The sequence below is a fragment of the Tursiops truncatus genome, chromosome 3, assembly GCF_011762595.2.
Source record: "Tursiops truncatus isolate mTurTru1 chromosome 3, mTurTru1.mat.Y, whole genome shotgun sequence".
Taxonomy (NCBI): Eukaryota; Metazoa; Chordata; class Mammalia; order Artiodactyla; family Delphinidae; genus Tursiops; species Tursiops truncatus.
Genome location: NC_047036.1, coordinates 61,723,878 through 61,740,325, shown reverse-complemented (window position 1 = coordinate 61,740,325; position 16,448 = coordinate 61,723,878). Strand labels below are relative to the sequence as shown.

The 16,448-nt window shown below is 39.2% G+C and overlaps 1 protein-coding gene and 1 non-coding gene across 6 annotated transcripts in view; both read right to left on the bottom strand.

The window, feature by feature from the left end:
* Positions 1 to 16,448, bottom strand: part of SCAMP1 (secretory carrier membrane protein 1) — a 144,877-nt gene that overhangs the window by 97,320 nt on the left and 31,109 nt on the right. For all 5 annotated transcript variants that reach the window (XM_073802237.1, XM_073802238.1, XM_033852959.2 and 2 more), the window contains 2 exons: positions 2,717 to 2,815; positions 1,345 to 1,453 (listed from right to left, as the gene is read on the bottom strand). In XM_073802237.1, coding sequence (XP_073658338.1) covers positions 1,345 to 1,453; positions 2,717 to 2,815 — 208 coding nt within the window. The remainder of the gene's footprint in view (positions 1 to 1,344; positions 1,454 to 2,716; positions 2,816 to 16,448) is intronic.
* On the bottom strand, positions 10,942 to 11,014 carry TRNAG-UCC (transfer RNA glycine (anticodon UCC)). The gene has a single exon. It is a non-coding gene; the product is annotated as a tRNA-Gly (tRNA).

Below are 16,448 nucleotides of genomic sequence, written 5' to 3'. Positions count from 1 at the left end.
GATTAGATTTTACATACTTTTTCATAGACCAGGAAATTCTTCATAGTGGGAAAAAAGCATCCTCTATTTCTGATTCTTCCCAACATGTCTCCACTGTTTTATCATTCTTTTCAAACTACATGTTGTTCTTTCATTTCTCATACAAGTCTCATACTACTCGAGAAGCAGAGAATAGTAGTAAAGAACAAAGGCTCTGAAACTATCAATAGAAGCTCCTAGACACTTACTGGCTAGGAGGGCTTGGGCAACTTATCCAACCTGCTGAAGACTTTGTTTCTACATCTGTAAAGTGAGAAGAACTCAGCACCCTTCACAGAATTGTACTGAGGATGAAATGAGCTAACAGATGAAAAGTACTTAAGTGTATAACATACGGCAAGTCTCTTAATTTACCACACTTCATAACTACTTCATTTACTAAAACATCTCTCATAGAAGTAATTTGTATTAGTCAAAGCTAAGGGAACAGGACAGATTTTCGTTACATGTATTTCAGAAATATTGATCTCAATTAAACCTCTAGTTTCTCCTTTCACAGATGCTGTCTCTGATGTTGGAAGCAAGAAAATGGCCCAGGATAAATGTGTCCTCCTGAGGCCCTAGACTTACACATTCTAGGTTAAGGAAGAAATAGTTCAGTATCACTGAATGTTATCACTGTCCTAACATTGTCACTCCATCACTATCCAGACATACTCACAATGACTTGTCTAGTTCTCTCATCGCTTCTTACCCAGACACTTGCTAGCTTTCCCTAAGCTACTCCCTTGAAGTGACCTTTGGTAGTCACAGCCTGAATGAATTTCATAGGACATAATCAAAATTCACCACTTACTTATTTCTTTGGCATCATCAGAATACCCCAGGCTTCCTAGAGTCACCTCACCACAGAAGCTTTTTTTTTTTTTTTTTAAACTTGGTTTGACATATACGGATATACTTGTGAGGACAGGGGCAGATTAATTTGAAACTGGTCTGAATAAACCAGAAGTTAAGAGTTAAATGCAGTCAAACATAGGGCACACTACCATGTGCTCATAAAGCTTTAACAGACCGAGGTAAAGGCCCAAGAGCAGAATCAAAGACTCCTGACCTTACAATAAACCGAAATCATCATATTTGCATTCAGAGGCTAACACTGTTCTAATCAAAACACTATGTAAATCAGCCAAGATCAGAGAGCCACAGAGCATCAGGTAGAAAATCTGCCATGTCTGACCTCCTTGCTAGAATAACAGGGCAGAGCTTTATATCCACAAACCAAATGATCTAGAGCTAGTGCAAAAGCTTAAAATTTTAAAGAATTTTAAAGTTATTTTTATTTGAAATTTCTTTGGATATTACCATGTTGACTGAGATTTTGCATTTCTCGTTCTCGACGATCTAATTCTGCTGCTTTTCTTTCTAGTTCTTCCTGGCGTTTAAGAAGTTCAGCTTGGGCCAAGGCATGCTCCTAAACAAAAAATAAGGGAATACATTGTCAGAAGTATAAAATACAGCAACATTTCTACTTCTGCTTCTACTATACTCCTACTTCTCTACTATGCTAGAAACCTAATTCAAATGCTCTTTCCACAATATAGGAATTCACTAAAGATTACAGTTTCAGAAAATATTATGGAAATATTTCGCCCATTTTGGCCTTTTGGTTATGAAAACCCACGGTAGAAATGTTGGGCCCATTAGGACAAGAAAAAATTCTGTCAGTAAAAGCAGTTAAAATTCTAAGGTAGGACTTGAGGACACAGGGAGGGGTAAGGGTAAGCTGAGATGAAGTGAGAGTTGCATGGACTTATATATACATTACCAAATGTAAAATAGATAGCTAGTGGGAAGGAGCCGCATAGCACAGGGAGATCAGCTCGGTGCTTCGTGACCACTTAGAGGGGTGGGATAAGGAGGGTGGGAGGGAGACGCAAGAGGGAGGAGATATGGGGATATATGTATATGTATAGCTGATTCACTTTGTTATACAGCAGAAACTAACACACCATTGTAAAGCAATTATACTCCAATAAAGATGTTAAAAAAAATCGTAAGGTAATTGGGAAAATGAAATTAAGGTGAACTCTGTGCCTAAACGAGAGTGAGGGACTGAGACAAAGAGAACAGCTGAGGAAAACAGACAGATGGAGAAAAGGGCAACTGAATTGGCTCTTATGAATTGGGTTAAATGGTACATAAGGTTCCCAATGCAGGAATATTATATAATATCTTATATTTTATAAGATAATGAAGTGAAAGGAGGATATGGTTAAGAAATTCTGGTTTATAACTCCATCTGACTTTACGTAATACCAGGCATCCTATTCATCTCCTTTTTTCTTGGTATTTTTGCCACCTCCTACTTCCTACCACTGTGCTTTGCTTAGCCTTCATAACTCTCTTCCAATAATATCTATTGATATATCATTGTTACTTTAATGGAATTGTGCATTAAAACGTGAGAAAAGCAATAAAAATTTCTCTACATAAATTATACACCAAGATGATGAATGAATTCAATAACTGCTAATAATGGAGTAAAGCAAATGCTATAAGCTGAAAAAGAGGTATGAGTATTACAGGATTGAGAAGCAAGCTAAACCAGACTCAAAAGTGAGTTAAAAATTAAACAATAAGGAATGCACTATACAAAGAATTATTCTGCTCTGAAAGCAAATGTTATTGATATTGTAATTTCCAATATGCATTTACACATGTAACATGAACTAACCTTTGCAATCTGTGTATAAGCCGGATGTTCCTCTGTTGGTTTCATTATTGCTGGTTGTGTACTGGGTACATTAGGCATTTTCACATTGCCCGGTGGAGGCTAGGAAGATTAAGAAAAGGACAAATTACATAACATAGATTTCCAACTTCAACTTCTTTCAAAAAGTGTAACACTAATAAAAACCAAAGTGGCAAGAACTGCCTCACTTCCTCCCCTGAATTCTCATAATCCAGTGTGCAGTAAAGAGCTAGTGAAGCTCTTCATCTCCATTTTCTCAAGCTCACTCACTTCTTAACTCTTCAATGTGGCTGCTACCTCTGACACGACACTGTTAGCACTCTCCTCCAGAACACTATGCATTCAAGACAAAACAAAACGAAAACAAAAAACCTTCAAGTATGTTTTTTTAGTAAAATACAGATAGCACCAAACTGAAGAATTTACACCAAGGTTAACTGTCAACTAGGCTGTCAACTCTTCCCACCTAACAAAGCTATGTGCCAGTGCCCTTAAAAAGTAAATAGGAGAGGTCCTGGCAGAACCCCACTAATACTCCTTGAAAAGAATAAGAGGGGAGACATTAGGGAGATGGAAAATAAACTGCACAACCTCCACTTTGCCAGTGACGATCAACAGTACGTGAAAGTAGCTGCAAGTTCAAAAAGTAGGTAGATATCTACAAATCCATCAAAGGGGAATTGGTTAAATTACTATATATATATATACAATGCAGTCATCAAAAGGAATTAGTTAGTTCTACAGGAGGATGCCCTTTTAAATACTAAATGAAATAAAGCCAACTACAGAACAGCATGCATATGACCAAATTTTTTTCTTTTATGAACACACATTTGTATATGTCCAGAAAAATCTCTGGGATGTCTTAGCAAACTATCAAAGGGATTTGCACCTTTTGCTTTATACACTTCTCTATTAATTCCCTTCTCTCCCCATTATACTATTTTTTTCAGTTAGAAAATAATTTTAAGCATTCTTTAAAATGGCCATAAGAAAAATAGGACAAGAAGAAAGGGAAAGGAAAAGAAAAGAAAAAAAAAGAGAGAGAAAACATACAAGCAAGCAGCTGCAAAGGGAAGTTCAAAGATCAGAAGAACTATTAAAGTCAGAAGACACCACCAATGCAGCTTGATTTTATTCTGACACAGCAAACAGCAGCCCTGAAAAGGAAGCCAGACACAACCAAAGATAGAAATGGAGTACAGCTGATTCTAAAATTCATATGGAAATGCCAAGAGCTAAGAATAGGTCAAACAATTCTCAAGAAGAGTAAGGTAGGCAAACCTATAATATCAAGACTTAATATAGTAATAAACAGTGTGGTACAGATGCCAAAGATAAGAAATATACCAATAAACAGTAGGGAAACAGAAACAAACCCCCCAAAACTTGATACCCAACAGAGGTCCACCACAAAACAGTGGAGAAATAATGTATTAGTCAATAAATGGTTCTGAGATAACTGGTTAACCAGATGGAACCATTAAACTAGATTTCCTACTTGACATTACATACAAAAATAAATTCCAGGTGGATGAATGACTTAAAAGTGAAAAAGCAAACTTTAAGCACTTTTAGGAAAAAAATATACATGAATATTTTCGTGAACTCAGGGTACATAAGAGCTTCTCAAATATAAGCTATAGAAATCTTTGTGTATCCTATCTATGATGTATCCCAAGTACCTAAAACGGTGCCTGGAACACAGTAAATGATCAATAAGTATTTGTAAAATTAAGGTTAGCAAAGCACATAAACCATAAAGTTAAGATTGTTATTAAATTTCAGTATAGTTGAATCTGTCAAAGTGAAAAGTCAAATAACAGACTAGGAAAAATTGGTTATAATAGCTTTAACAAAAAGTATTGCTACTCAGAATACAGGAAGAACTGTTACAAATCCATAAAAATACAAACTACTAATAGGAAAATGGGCAAAATATCTGAACAGGCAAAACAAAGAAGAGAAAACAGGAATGGCCAATAAACATAGGAACTAATGGTTCAACCTCACTAGTAATCAAGAAATATAAAAAAACAGTGACATATCACTCATATCACTCATCACTGTATATACACAATGATGATGTATATAAAAATTAAAGCATATGATCAAGACAGTTTTTCAAATCAGTGGGAAAAGAAAAGATATCAATAAATGGTGCTGGGACAATTATTTAAATGTTTGGGAGAAAAAAAAATCAGATCCCATATCTTAACAATTTATTTGGAATAAATTCCAAATGGATTAAAGTTCAATGCAAAAAGAAAAAAACAAGGAAACTATAAAGATATTAGAAATAATACAGTACATAGAATATAAATGACTGGACTTCCCTGGTGGGGCAGTGGTTAAGAATCCGCCTGCCAATGCAGGGGACACGGGTTTGAACCCTGGTCCAGGAAGATCCCACATGCCGCGGAGCAACTAAGCCCGTGTGCCACAACTACTGAGCACTCTAGAGCCTGTGAACCACAACTACTGAGCCCGCATGCCACAACTACTGAAGCCTGTGTGCCTAGAGCCCGTGCTCCGCAACAAGAGAAGCCACCTCAATGAGAAGCCCGCGCACCACAACGAAGAGTAGCCCCCGCTCACTGCAACTAGAAGAAAGCCCATGCACAGCAACGAAGACCCAACGCAGCCAAAAATAAAATTAATTTAAAAATTTATAAAAACAAAAAATATATTCAAAATGTCAACCTCACCAGTAATCAAAGAAATTCAACTTTCACCTAATTTATTTTTTAAATGATTATTACCATAAGACTACTACCACATTTTGGGAAAGATGTGGTAAAATGGGCATTTCTCACACACTGATAATGGGAATATAAACTAGTTCATATAATAATCCTGGAGCACAATTTGACATCATGTTTAAGAGGCATTTAAGTATTTATACCCTATGACCCATAAATAGCTACTCTTTTCTTTTTTTATAAATATATATATATATATTTTTTTGGCTGCATTGGGTCTGCATTGCTGCGTGCGGGCTTTCTCTAGTTGCAGCAAGCGGGGGCTACTCTTCGTTGCAGTGCACAGGCTTCTCACTGCATTGGCTCCTCTTGTTGTGGAGCACGGGCTCTAGACACGCGGGCTTCAGTAGTTGTGGCACACGGGCTCAGTAGTTGTGGCTCGCGGGCTCTAGAGCGCAGCCTCAGTAGTTGTGGCACACGGGCTTAGTTGCTCTGCAGCATGTGGGATCTTCCCGGACCAGGGCTTGAACCCGTGTCCCCTACATTGGCAGGCGGATTGTTAACCACTGCGCCACCAGGGAAGCCCCATAAATAGCTACTCTTAAAAAATATACAGAAATAATCCAAGGTTTGCACAAATGTGTGTATGCCAAAGTACTCCCTACAGCATTATTTGTAAAAGCAAAAAAAAAGTTAGAAATACCCCCAAATGTCCAACGGTAGATAAAATATAGACAAATTAAATTATGATCCACCCATAGGAGAATATATTATGCAGCTATTTAAAAGTTTTGAAAGAATATGAAATGGGGAAAGCTTGTATCAGTTATAAGTTATGGGACTTCCCTGGTGGTCCAGTGATTAAGAATCCGCCTTCCAATGCAGGGGACGTGGGTTTGATCCCTGGTCGGGGAACTAAGATCCCACATGCCGTGGGGCAACTAAGCCCGCGTGCCGCTACTGAGCATGCGAGTCACACCTAGAGAGCCCACATGCCACAGCTACAGAGCCCATGCACTCCGGAGCCCGTGCACCACAACTAGAGAGCCCGCATGCTGCAACTACTGAGTACAACTACTGAGCCCGCGTGCCACAACTAGAGAGAAGCTGCGTACCACAACAAAAGATCCAGCATGCCACAACCAAGACCCCATGCAGCCAAAAATAAAATACATAAAAAAATTATGTTATTAAACAAAATTGTATATACAGTATAATCCCAATTTTTTATTTTAAAATGTATCAATATGTTAACAGTGATTGTTGCTGAATAGTGGGATGTAAAGCTTTTTCTTGTATTTTTATCTCCACTATAATTTTTATCACCGAAAGAACTGTAAATTCTCTATTCCAATTGCCTGTTCTCCCACTCCAATATTTCATATTAATAGGCAGAAAAACTGAAGCTGATCAATCCTAACTATTCTCCAACTAGAAAATCATGGCCCGAAAGTATCACTCTCTTGATTTAAATAAGTGGCAACAACAAAACAATGACCGAGTAAAACGCCTGGCAAAGTTAGTTGGGCAGCACACTTCAGGAAAAGCACACAGAAATGACTCAAGAATTCACCCAGTTGAAACCATACTATAAATTCTTTACTGCTTTAAGTAACAAATGAAGTATTAAGTATGAAGAATTACCAGATAAGAATGAAGGCTAGTTTAGAGCTAGTATTTGATATATTCGAGGTAATAGTTGCTTGTGGTATAGCAATCATGAGAATTACTGGAGAAGCACAAATCTCTAATACCACTGATATTAAGCTGATAGCTGACAATTTCTTCAAATTTGCCAGTGCAAGCGAAATCTCTGTCCAGCTCTGGAACCCAGTATTTTCATCAGCCACAACACGCATGATTAGCCACCTCAAGCCAAGTATAGCTCTTGTCATAATGATTAAAGACCTATTCTAATGATGGCTCCAAATTCTTTTCCAACTTTTCACTTCTGCACATATGAACAAAAAGAAAATTAAAACAATCCACTAAACACTTCCATTTATGGCAACACAGCAGACCACACATCTGTAGTGACACCCCTGATACGCAGTACCTGAAAATGCTGAATCAAATTTATTTAAATAATATTGTAAATACATGACTAAGCTGATAGGAAATCCTGAGAGGGCAGAAAGTAGGAAAAACCACGAATCCGAAGAAGAGCCGTGATGCCATACCACTAACAAAATCACCAGGATTCAATAAGCTGGAGACAAAGCTTGGGAGCCCGTATAAGGTAAAATCAATCTGTGATCACCGCATAAAGCCAGGACTTCCTAAAAAGCAACATTCTCAGTGGATAAGCAGAAAAGCAGCTTCACAGAAAGAAATAGTATGAATACTTGCCTGTCTTGCCCTTGACTCTGGATAGGGAAGGAGAAAAAAAAAAAAAAAGAAAGAAAGAAATCTTCCCTGAGAACTCCTAATCATAAACCTACCACCTTGCAGACTTGGGACCAGGTTTTACACTACCAATACAGATAAAATATTCCAAGTTGAAATTTTCATTTCCAGATATCCCAGGTTGGTAGTGACCTCAAGTACCTGGCAAAAGTAGAGGAACACACTTCAAAACCAGGCTTCAGGGCTTCCCTGGTGGCGCAGGGGTTAAGAATCCGCCTGCCAATGCAGGGGACACGGGTTCAAGCCCTGGTCCAGGAAGATCCCACATGCTGTGGAGCAGCTAAGCCCGTGCACCACAACTACTGAGCCTGTGCTCTAGAGCCTGCGAGCCACAGCTACTGAGCCCATGTGCCATAACTACTAAAGCTCGTGCACCTAGAGCCCGTGTTCTGCAACGAGAAGCCACCACAATGAGAAGCCCGCGCACCGCAACGAAGAGTAGCCCCCGCTCGCCGCAACTAGAGAAAGCCTCCGCACAGCAACAAAGACCCAACACAGCCAAAAATAATAAATAAAAATTAAAAAACAAAAAAAACCAGGCTTCAAAGAATTTTCACAGCTCAAGTTCCAAGTAACATTGGCTCATGACTTAAACACAGAAGGAAGCAAGCCACCATGAGCAAGGATCCACAGATATACAAACTACAAAGTAAGATCAGAGATACTGGAATTATCAGATGCAAAATATAAAATAGATATGCTTAATAAAGAAATAAAAGAAGATAATAAACGCATGACTAGGCAACAAGAGACTATAAGAATTGACCAAATATCTTTTAAAATGATACAAATGGAACTTACAGAAATGAAAACTATAATAATTAGAATTATAAATTTAATAGACAAGTGTGAAACAGCAGACTACACAAAGATGAAGAGATAATTAGGGAAACAGAAGTGTGTCTAAAGAAACCACACAGGTTGTAGAGAACGTACCTGAGGACACGGGGCGGGGAGGGGAGGCTGGGAAGAAGTGAGAGAGTAGCAGTGACATATATACGCTACCATGTGTAAAACAGATAGCTAGTGGGAAGCTGCTGCATAGCACAGGGAGCTCAGCTCAGTGCTTTGTGAGCCCCTAGAGAGGTGGGATGGGGAGAGCGGGAGGGAGGTTCAGGAAGGAGGGGATATATGTATACATGTGGCTGATTCACTGTTGTACAGCAGAGAGTAGCGTGACATTGTGGGGCAGTTATAATCCAATAAAGATGTAAAAAACAAAAAAAAGGAGAAAAAGAAAGAAACTGCACAGAATGTAGCAGAAAGATGAAAAAAAGGAAAATACGAGACCTTAAGAGAAATGAGAATAGAGTGAGAAGGTACAATTGAGAGCTCCACAGGAAGCAAACAGAGAGAATGAGGGAGAGTCAGTGTTCAGAGGGAACGTGAGGACACTGATTCTCAGACTCCAAACTCCAAAACCCAAACCAGATGTTTTAAAAGTTAACACCTAGGCACACTATAGTGAAAGAGCAAATCCTAAGTATGAGAGATCTTAAAACTGTCAAGAGAAAGGGGGTGTGACCAAGATGGGAGAGGAGGAAGACCTTCAGCTCACCTCCTCCTACGAGCTTCACCAAAATTACAACTATTTACAGAGCAGCTATTGATGAAACGACCTGAAGACCAGCAAAGAAGATCTTCTGCAGCTAGAGGTATAAAGAAGGAGGCACAGCAAGACATGGAGCAGGGGCGGAGTCGCAGTATAGTCAAGACCCACACCCCTGTGCAGGCAACCCACAAACGGGAGGAAAATCACAATGCAGAGGTTCTCCGCAAGGAGTGAGGTGTCCAAGTCCCACCTCAGGCTCCCCATCCTGGGAGTCCTGCACAGGGAGGATGAGCCCCCTAGAACATCTGGCTTTGAAGGCCAACAGGGCTTGCTTTCAGGAGAGGCAGAGCACGGTAGGAAACAGAGACCCCTCTCTCAAAGGGCTCACACGAAATGTCACCTGCTCTGAGAGCCAGGGCAAAAGCAGTAATTGAAAGGAGCCTGGGTCGACCCCCTTACTTCTTGAAGAGCCTCCCAGAGAGGGAGGAGCCAGCTGGGTCTCACTCTGGGGACATATCAATAGATGCTGGTGGCAGCCGTTTTGGGGAGTTCCTTCTGTCACGAGGACACTGGTGCTGGCAAGCACCATTCTGGAATCTTCTCTCTAGCTTATTAGTGCCAGGACCTGGCCCTGCCCACCAGTAGGCCAGCTGCCATGGGACACAGCCCAGACCACCAGAAGGCCCAGAACCATCAGCAGACGAATGGATAGAGAAGATGCAGTACATATATAGAATCAAATATTTCTCAGCCATAAAAAAAGAATGAAATCTAGCCATTTGTGACATGGATGGACCTAGAGGCTGGCATGCTAAGTGAAGTGAGTCAGACAGAGGAAGACGAATACAGTATGAGTTCATTTATATGTGGAATCTAAAGAACAAAACAAATGAACAAACATAATAAAATAGAAACAGACTCATGAATACAGAGAACAGCAAGTTGCCAGAGGGGAGGGGGGAGGGGGGACAACAGAAAAAGGTCAGGGAGATTAAAGAGGTCCAAACTTCCAGCTACAAAATATATGAGTCAGGGTATGAAATGTACAGAGTGGGGAATATAATCAATAACTATGTAATATCTTTACGTGGTGACAGATGGTAACTAGACTTACTGTGGTGACCATTTAATACTGAATCACTATGTTGCATAACAGGAACTAAAATAGTGTTGTAGGTCAATTATACTTCAAAAACAAACACACAGAAAAAGAGATCAGGTTTGTGGTTACCAGAGGCAGGGGGTGGGGGACAGGGAATTGGATCAAAGTAGTCGAAAGGTACAAACTCCCAGTTGTAAGATAAATAAGCACTAGGGCTGTTATGCACAACATGATGAATGTAATTAACACTGCTGTCATGCTATATATGAAAGTTGTTGAGAGTAAATCCTAAGAGTTCTCATCACAAGGAAAAAGTTTTTTCTATTTCTTTCATTTTGTATCTATATGAGATGAATATTCACTAAACTTGATGTGCTAATCAATGCATGATGTAAGTCAATTTTTTTTTTTTTTTTTTTTTGGCCACACCGCACGCGGATCTGAGTTCCCTGACCAGGGATTGAACCTGTGCCCCCTACATTGGAAGTGCAGTGTCCTAACCACTGGACCACCAGGGAATTCCCGTAAGTCAAATTATACTGCACACCTTAAATTTATACAGTGGCGTATGTCAATTATATCTCAATAAAACTGGAAGAAAAAGAAGGAAAAAAAAAGAAAGACACAATACCTATACAAAGGAATGCCAGTAAGACTGAGAGCTATTTTCTCTACAGCAACAATGGGATCCCAGGTAGAATGTGCCAAACTGATGAGAGAAACTGTCAATGCCGACCTCTAAATCCAGTGAAATTAGCTTTTGAGAACTAAGGTGAAATAATAAATATTTATAAATATTCAAAGAGTTACTACCAACAGACCCTCACTAAAGGAACTTCTACTTTAGTACCAGAAGAAATATTTGAGATGTAAGAAGTGGTATCTTTCTGCCTCACTGGACACTCCTGAGTATATCATCTTCATTTTACACTCATCAAAACTGCAGACACAGAAGGAAAGTCAACCTATCTGTAGAAAAAAGAGAGTACTCTAGTGCACCTAGATGTACTAGAGTAAGATAGGCTCTTCTCCTGACAATCCTGAAACTGTGTCTGTCACTGCTATGGAAGCCCCTGGGAAAAACTTAAAGTATTGAGAAAAGTACAGAAGGTGCAAAGATGGAGACAGAGAAAAAACTTTAGAGAAGCCAGGAGAATAGGAGAGTGACCTCGGGGGCAGAGCTCTGGCCAGAGCAAGGCTGTACGTCCTTCTCCCATGGCGGATGAAATTTCACAAGTTAGGAATAGACTACATTTCTTAAATCTCTGTAAAAGTTATACTTTACATGGTTATAATTATTTATATTTTAACACAAATTACATTACTACGTTTGCCTATCTGTGTGGCTTTGGAGAACTCAACCAGGATCAACAGATTAAAAATTAGAGTAAGATATATTTTCACTCAATAGAATTAAGAACATCATAACAATCAAAGAAATACAACTACGGAGAGACTATTCTGTTATATAGTGAGCTCTCTGCATTGGAAGTTCCAAAGGTGTTTCATTATTAAATAAATGAGCATATAATAGCCCTTCGAGGAATGAGAGGTCCACAAGTTGTCTTTCTCGTGTATACAACAAATATGTTCTCCTTCCTGGTTTTCTTCCATACTCGAAACACCTATTCAAGAAAATTTCTCCTTGCTTTTTCCGGCTCTTTCTCTTCCATCTGTGAACCCATAATGTTTCTAAGTATACCCAGGTCTAAAGCAATTAACGTGTTCCTAGATCTCCTGCATCAGAAAGCCCTGGTGCTTACTGAAAATGCAAACTCTACGCCCCACTGTGGACATACTGATTCAAAAACTCAGGGGTTGAAGAGAAGGGGTTTGCATTTTCAAGATGGTCACATTTTAAGTAAGCTCTCCAGGGTGATTCTTATACACCCTGAAATTTGAGAACTCCCCTCTGAGGTAACAAAGTTTACAGTTTCTATAAACCACTGTCTATTCTTTCACCTAATCGAGAGACTGCCAAAAGAAACCTTAAACTTTTTGCAGCTTCCACTGACCTTATCAGTCTCTGACAGAGCAGACAGAACTGATTTTGGCTCTGCCTAACACAGATTCCCTTGTTATTAAGGGTGGTGAAAATTAAACATACTAATGTCAGAATCAGGACAAGTAGAAATAATTTTATCTGAATAGATGACCATTTCAAAACAAGGCTTTTAAAGATTAGAGTAACTGGGGGAGGAGGTAAGTAATAGGAGGAAAGAAGGGCTATACAAGAATGGGCGTTCGCAAATAGAGAAAGGCACATGAAGGAAGAGAGATGCAGCCAGACATATTTATTCATACATTCAAAAACATTCATTGATCAACTGCAATGTGCCACAAACAATTACAGACACTTGGGAGACATTAATGAACACAACAGGCAAACATCCCTACTCTCACGGAGCTTACAATCTAGCAATGGAAGATAAACAATACATATAATAAATACATTATAGAGTATCTTAGAAGGCAGTAAATTTTATGGAACAAAATGGTAAACAGGTCGTGAGTATAAGCTGAGTAGGGATAATTTTACAAAGGTGGTTAAGAAAGCAAATATTTCAGCAAAAACTTTATGGAAGTGAAGAAGTCAGCTTTGCAGCTATCTGGGGGAAGACCATTTAAGGCAGAAGGAATAGCCAATACAAAGTCAGGAGAATGCCTGGCCTAAGGAAGACCAGGGCGCTGGGAAAGAATACACAAAGAAAGAGTGAGGAGATAAGAGTGAGAGATATTAGAGACCAGATTATATGCTATTTTAAGGACTCTTGGTTTTACTGTGGAAAAAAATCAAAAGCTAGTGAAGAGTTCTAAGCAGGAGACTGAAATGATCAACTTTTTTTTTCAAGGTATCACTCTGGCTACTGAGCTGAAAATAGATTAAAGGTGGAAAGAGAGAGAGTAGTAAGAAACCACCACTGTAGTAATCCAGGCAAGGGATGATGGCAGCTCAAGCCAAGTGGTGGCTATGGAGATAAGGCATCAGATCTGCACGTATCTGTAAGGGAGAGCCAACAGGATTCCCTGACAGAAATGTGATGTGTAAGGAAATGGAAATAATGAAATACCACCAAGGTTTTGGCCTAAACAACTAACAGGATAGAAATAAGAAAGATTGAAAACGGGCAGGTTTCTAAGGAGGGGGCTCAGTTCAGTACTGGACAAGCTGAATTTGCAGTTTCTAAGACATCCAAGGTAGACATATCTAGCAGGCAGCTGAATACATGAGCGTGGTGTTGAGAGCAGAGTTCTGTGCTGGAGATGTAAATTTGGGAGTCATCAGCACGTAGATGATATTTAAAGCTGTAAGACTGGATGAAATAACCATTTGAGTGGCCATGGATAGAGAAGAGAAGCAAAGCCTAACTCCTGGCACACTCCAATACTGGGGCTGAAGGGGCAGGGAAAGGAGAGAAATCAGCAAAGGAGACGGAGAAGGAAAAACTTAAGTGCTCTGAAAGCCACATGAAAAAAGTTTTCTAAGAATGAGATAGTGATCAACTGTCAGTGCTGACAGATGGAGTAAGACTGCAGTTTTACCACTGGATTTAGCAACGTGGAAGTCATTGGCTACCTTGAAGAGTGTGTTTTGGTGGAGTGTTGGGAGCAAAAGACTTACTGAAATATCTTTTAGGAGAAAGGGCTGAGGGGAAAGAGAAGTAGAAAGCTCTTCAGAGGAGTTCTGCAGCAACTGGGAGCAGAGAAAGTTTTTCAATGACAGAGATGTGAGAATTAGACTCGAAAGGGAAACAAGGTTAACATAAAGTTTTGTTACAAAGTTACAGTCATCAGGACAGTGTGAGACTGGCATAGGGATAGACACAGAGCAACAGAGTGGAATTTAGAGTCCCAAAATACCCCCTTACATTAACCATCAATTGATTTTCATCAAGAGTGCCAAAATAATCCAACGCAGAAGAAGAGTCTTTTCAAAAGATGGTGCTAGAACAAGTGGATATATACATGCAAAAGAAAGAAGCTGGAAACCTATCTCATACCATTCATGAAAATTAATTCAAAATGGATCATAAACCTAAATGTAAGCACTGAAACTATACAACTCTTAGAAGAAAACTTCGGAGTAAATCTTTATGACCTTCAGTTAGGCAATGGCTTCTTACATCTGACACCAAAAACAGAAGCAACCAAAGAAAAAACAGACAAATGTGACACCAAAATTTAAAACTTCTGTGTGTCAAAGAACTCTATCAGGAAAGTGAAAAGACACCCTACAGAATCGGAGAAAATACTTGAACAATGCAAGGGTAAGGCACTGATCCTCCACACAGCTGGAAATCCACGTATAACTTTAGAGCCAGCCCTACATATCCGAGGTTCTGCATCGGGGATTCAATTAACCACTGATTGTGCAGTACTGTACTATGTATTTAGTGAAAGGAATTCACATGTATGTGGACTCCCATAGTTCAAACCTGCGTTGTCCAAGGGTCAACTGTATCTGCAAATCACTTATTTCACAAGCGACCTGTATCTAATATCACGTATTCAATATAAAAAGAAAATCCAATTTTAAAATGAGCCAAGAATCTGGACACTTCTCCAAAGATAACATACGAATGGCCAATAAGCACATGAAAAAAAAAAATGTTCAACATCATTAACCATCAGGGAAATGCAAACCAAAACCAACAAGGACAGATCACTGCACATCCGCTAAGACGGCTGTAAGCAAAAAGTCAGACAATAACAAATTTGGCAAGGATGTGAAGATATTGGAACCCTTCTACACTGCTGCAGCCACTTTGTTAAACAGCCTGGTAGTTCCTCAAAAAGTTAAACATATTATTACCATATGACCCTACCATTCCACTCCTATGTATATATCCAAGAGAAATGAAAACACATGTCCACACAAAAACTAGTACACAAAGGTTCAGAGCAGCCAAAAGTTGGAAACCGTGTAACTGCCCATCAACTGATGAATGCATAAATAAAATGTGGTATAAAAAGCCATAAAAAGGAATGAAGTACTGATATATGCCTCAACATAGTTGAACCTTGAAAACATTATGCTAAGTAAAAGGACCAGTTGCACAAGACCACACACTTTACGATTCCATTTATATGAAATGTCCAGAATAGGCAAATCTGTAGAGACAGAAAGTAAATATACTTGCCTATGGCTGGAGAGGGAGGGGGGAATGTGAAGTAACTGATAAAGGATGCAGGGTTTCTTTCAGGGGTAGAAGATACAAAAATATTCTAAAATTAGAATGTGGTAATGGTTGTACAACTCTATTACTACACTAAAAACATTTAATTGTACACTTTAAATGGGTGTGTGGTATATTAATTATCTAATAAAGCTGTTAAATGAATAATAAATTTTTGTGATTTTTTTTTCCTAACATAGAAGAAAACATGTTTTTATGATGATGTGAATGATCCAGTAGAAAGTGATAAAACTAGTGATGTTGGAGAGGAGCAACTCAGCAAAGCTCTTAAGTGAAAGTACATGGAATCTACTGCACAAATAGAGGGAATGGCTTTAGATAGAAGCACAGACAGTTCATCTATAAGTAAAAGGCAGGAAAACAGAACACATGGGTATAAACGCTGGTAGGTAGGTAGACGTGACAGTGGAAGTCTGTGGATGTTCTCTACTGGTTGCTTCAATTCTCTCAGTGAAATAAGAAGTAAGGTCATCAACTGAGAATGAGGATAGGAGGACAGATTTTAAAGATGAGGAGAGAAAAAAGAAAGGTGAGGAGAGAGAAGAAGAGAGTGGACAATTAAATAACTAGGACATTCAGTACAACTTAGAGCTGGTTATGAACTAAAAATGAGGCCATTCAGTATGTTTACATGTGTTTCTCCATATTTAGCTGCAAGGTAAGGGCAGAGAGTATACAGAGTTGTCTTTAACCAGGGATTGGCTTCTAGCCAAAAGACTTATGTCAAAGTAAGGGGGAGAGGGGAAGGCAAGGG